Raw genomic sequence first — 3,691 nt, 5'->3', positions numbered from 1 at the left:
ACTTCTGGTACTGCTTTGCGGGAGCCTGGATTCTATGGAACCAGAAGTTCGACATGGAACTCCCACTGGACGAGTTCCGATTTATGTACAAGTTGTGCCACGTTGCCAAGTGCGATGGGTGGTACTTTCTGAGCGGCCATGGGAGGGCTCAGCCTAGGTTTGGGAAGCTTATTCTGGGCATCCCCTCATCGTCACATGGGTGGAAGCCCATGTTTTTCATCATTCGTGGGCCCTTTAACTTCCATCCCAACGACCGCCAGCCCCGCCGAAGGCTGGTGCAGGCGACGTTTAGAAATATGAGTAAGCCCCTCAATTCTCTTTTTATCTGACCTGACCCCCTTTTCACATGTTGACGAGGAGTCCTCTGTGTCGCAGTTAACCAGGACCGGCCAAAGTTTTCTGGTAACAGTTTGGCGAGGATCGAGGAAGCTTTTTCCTATTCATCAGAGGTTCGCCACATCGACACGCTCTTGACCAAGGAGAACCTTCGTACTGCTGGCCTAATTCTCGACCTTCCCAACCCTTCAGATCTCGACGCCGTTCGCTTGTAGTTCCATTTAAGCGACGAGGGTAATCACTTCTCTCGACGCCTTGTTGAATTAAGATTCGTGTTCTCCTAACACTGACGGTACCCTCTTTTTCTTGCTAGAGATGGCATCTTTGAGGATCCAGCTTCCTGGGGGCCAACGGCCGGCGCTGAGTCAACAACAGGCGCTGAGCCAACAGCCGCCGTCCGTCCCGCAGCCCCCGTCAGGCCAACAGCCTTCGGCGAAGGGGAAGGAGAAGGCCGGCTCTTCCTGCCCTGCACCGAAGGGCAAAAAGAGCAAGCACAAGAGGAGGCGTACTGAGGAGTCGGCCCCTAGCCAGGCATCGACTAATAAGACCTGGACACTGGTAGTGCCCATTCCTGATGTCCGCACTCCCCCGGGACCAAGAGAACGCATACTGATCCCGGGGGGGAAGATTACGGACGGGAATTTCCAGGTTTCAGATATTTCTGACGCCGAGGTCGGGGCGATGCTAAAACTCCCTCCTCGCTTTTCCCTCGTCTTCCAGGCCTTATACGAGTCGTTCCTTGAGCCCCATTGGGTCACTGCATCCCAGTCTTCCATAGTCGACCGCCAACGCAAGCAGATCTCCTTCCAGATCCACGTAAGTTAAGTTTTTTTTTTTTTTTTTTTTTTTTTCTTGCCATTTCCCAAAGCCTCGTCCTTTCCCTTCTTAACCTCCTTGACCTAATCAAGGTCGAGGAGCGTAAGGATGAGATGGACGATTTGGAGGCCAAGCTTCAGTCACTCGTCGATGAGGCCAAGAAGGACAGGGATGATGCCGTCGAGGAGAGAGATTTGGCGAAGGCCCAACTGATTAGCCTAGACAGTGAAGTAACCAAGTTGAAGGCTGAAGTCACAAAGCTTACTCGACGGGCTGACTTGTCTGAAAAGAAATTGGCTGGGGCGATCGTGGATGCCGAGAATCGCTATTCCGAGGGGAAGGTCGATGGGAAGATGGAGGCCGAGGCAACCTTCGACGCCAGACGGGCGCAGATTATTGAGGAGTGATCATTGAGGAATTCAAGGCTTCTCAAGAGCTCTTTGACATCCGCAATAATGATTTCCAGTCGGCGGGTCAGCAAATTGTTGATCTGATAAAAAAAGAGCGTCCTGATTGGGACTTGGGCTTCCTCTACAACTCGCCTACTCCCGCTGGTGACGAGGAAGTGCCCCCTCCTGGTGGCGATGAAGAGAATGCTCCCTTCCTTGGTGGCGGCGAGGAGCCAGCGGCTGGTGGCGGCGATGCTTAAGGAATTATCTTCTGTCACCCTTTTTTTTTGTTATTGCTTTCAGACAATTTTTATGTTACCCGCATTTATATATATATATATATATAAAGGCAATGGGTTTTGTTCATACCTTGATTCATAATCATTGATTTCCTTTCTCTTTCTCCTTAGAATTTCACTAAGTGTTATGTCTTTCCTCCTTGGAGGATTTGACGTCGAGCTTATCCCTTCGGATCGTCGTCTTAGGAAATTCCTTAGAATTTCACTAAGTGTTATGTCTTTCCTCCTTGGAGGATTTGACGTCGAGCTTATCCCTTCGGATCGTCGTCTTAGGAAATTCCTTAGAATTTCACTAAGTGTTTTATCTTTCCTCCTTGGAGGATTTGACGTCGAGCTTATCCCTTCGGATCGTCGTCTTAGGAAATTCCTTAGAATTTCACTAAGTGTTATGTCTTTCCTCCTTTGAGGATTTAACGTCGAGGTTATCCCTTTGGGTCGTCGTCTTAGGAAATTCCTTAGAATTTCACTAAGTGTTTCGAGCGCCTTCATTCCCCCCGCCTCTGTTAAATACACCCTTGGGTTTTCTTTTAAGCAGACACGTTATTAAGGGGTCAATCTATCTCACGCTGAAAACATATCAATTTACTATATTTGCAAAGAATGTGTAATAAAAAACGCATAACAACTTCATACATTATTGGTAGTACAACCTTAGTTGCTCAGCATTCCATGGGTGTTGAACCTTTTTGCCGTCGAGGTTTTCTAATACGTAGGTGCCAAGTCGTAGCATTTTCCTTATGCGATAGGGTCCTTCCCAAGTTGGGCCCAAGGGACCAGTATTCTTGGGTTTTGTGCTTTGTGTCACCCTTTTTAATACTAGGTCTCCCGGGATGAACCTCCTTTGCCGGACTTTCTTATTGTAGTATCGCGATGTCCGTTGCTGATAAGCGGCGAGACGTAGTTGGGAGTCGAGTCGCTTTTCTTCCAATAAATTGAGTTCTCCATTCATGCCCTCCGTGTTATCCTCGTCGTTGTGGACAACAGTTCTTAGGGTCGGCGTTTCGATTTCTATGGGAAGTACCGCCTCGATGCCATACGCCATGGAGAAAGGTGTTTCTCCTGTCGTAGTTCGGCTTGTTATTCTATATGCCCACAAAACTTTGGGAAGCTCCTCGGCCCATCTCTCTTTTAGGTCATCGAGTCTCTTCTTTAGGGTATATTTGAGTATTTTATTGATGGCCTCGACTTGCCCATTTGACTGTGGATGGATTGGTGCCGAGAAGTCTTTTCGGATGCCCAAACCGTCACAAAATCTGCGTGTCGCGGCGTTGTCGAACTGCTTCCCGCTGTCGGACACTATCGAGTGGGGAACCCCAAACCTGTACACGATGTGGTCCCACATGAATTTGGTGCAGGTTGCTTCCGTGGTAGTGGTTAGGGCCTTGGTCTCTGCCCACTTTGTGTAATAGTCTACCGCAACGATCGCAAATTTCAACCCCCCAGGTGCAGGATGCAATGGCCCGATCAGGTCAATCCCCCACTTGGCGAAGGGCCATGGACTGAGAATGGAAGTTAGCTTTTCCGGGGGTGCCCTAGGAATCGTGGCATACCTTTGGCATTTATCGCATCGTCGGGCGTACTGGAAAGTATCCTTTTTTAGCGTGGGCCAGTAGTATCCTTGCCTCAAAACCTTTATCGCTAAAGATTGTCCCCCGGAATGATTGCCACAGATCCCTTCATGTATTTCTTGGAGGACCTTCTGGGCTTCGGCGTCATCTAGGCACCATTGTAGAGGTGTAGAGTAGCCTCGTCGGTAGAGCATGCCATCATATAATAAGTACCTGGCGGCTCTATACCTAATCCGTCGGGCCTCGTTTTTGCTATTCGGCAACTGAGCGTCCATTAGGTACC

General features: G+C 49.2%; 1 protein-coding gene across 1 annotated transcript in view; it reads right to left on the bottom strand.

The window, feature by feature from the left end:
- Positions 1–2,474: 2,474 nt before the first annotated feature.
- LOC112093102 (uncharacterized protein K02A2.6-like) overlaps positions 2,475–3,691 on the bottom strand; it is a 2,952-nt gene continuing 1,735 nt past the window's right edge. The window contains exon 2 of the mRNA XM_024170915.1: positions 2,475–3,671. Within this exon, the coding sequence (XP_024026683.1) occupies positions 2,475–3,671 (1,197 nt within the window). The remainder of the gene's footprint in view (positions 3,672–3,691) is intronic.

The sequence above is a fragment of the Morus notabilis genome, unplaced genomic scaffold, assembly GCF_000414095.1.
Source record: "Morus notabilis unplaced genomic scaffold, ASM41409v2 Scaffold822, whole genome shotgun sequence".
NCBI classification, from domain to species: domain Eukaryota; kingdom Viridiplantae; phylum Streptophyta; class Magnoliopsida; order Rosales; family Moraceae; genus Morus; species Morus notabilis.
Note: the sequence above shows the minus strand (reverse complement) of the source record. Positions and strands in the feature narration are given on the sequence as shown.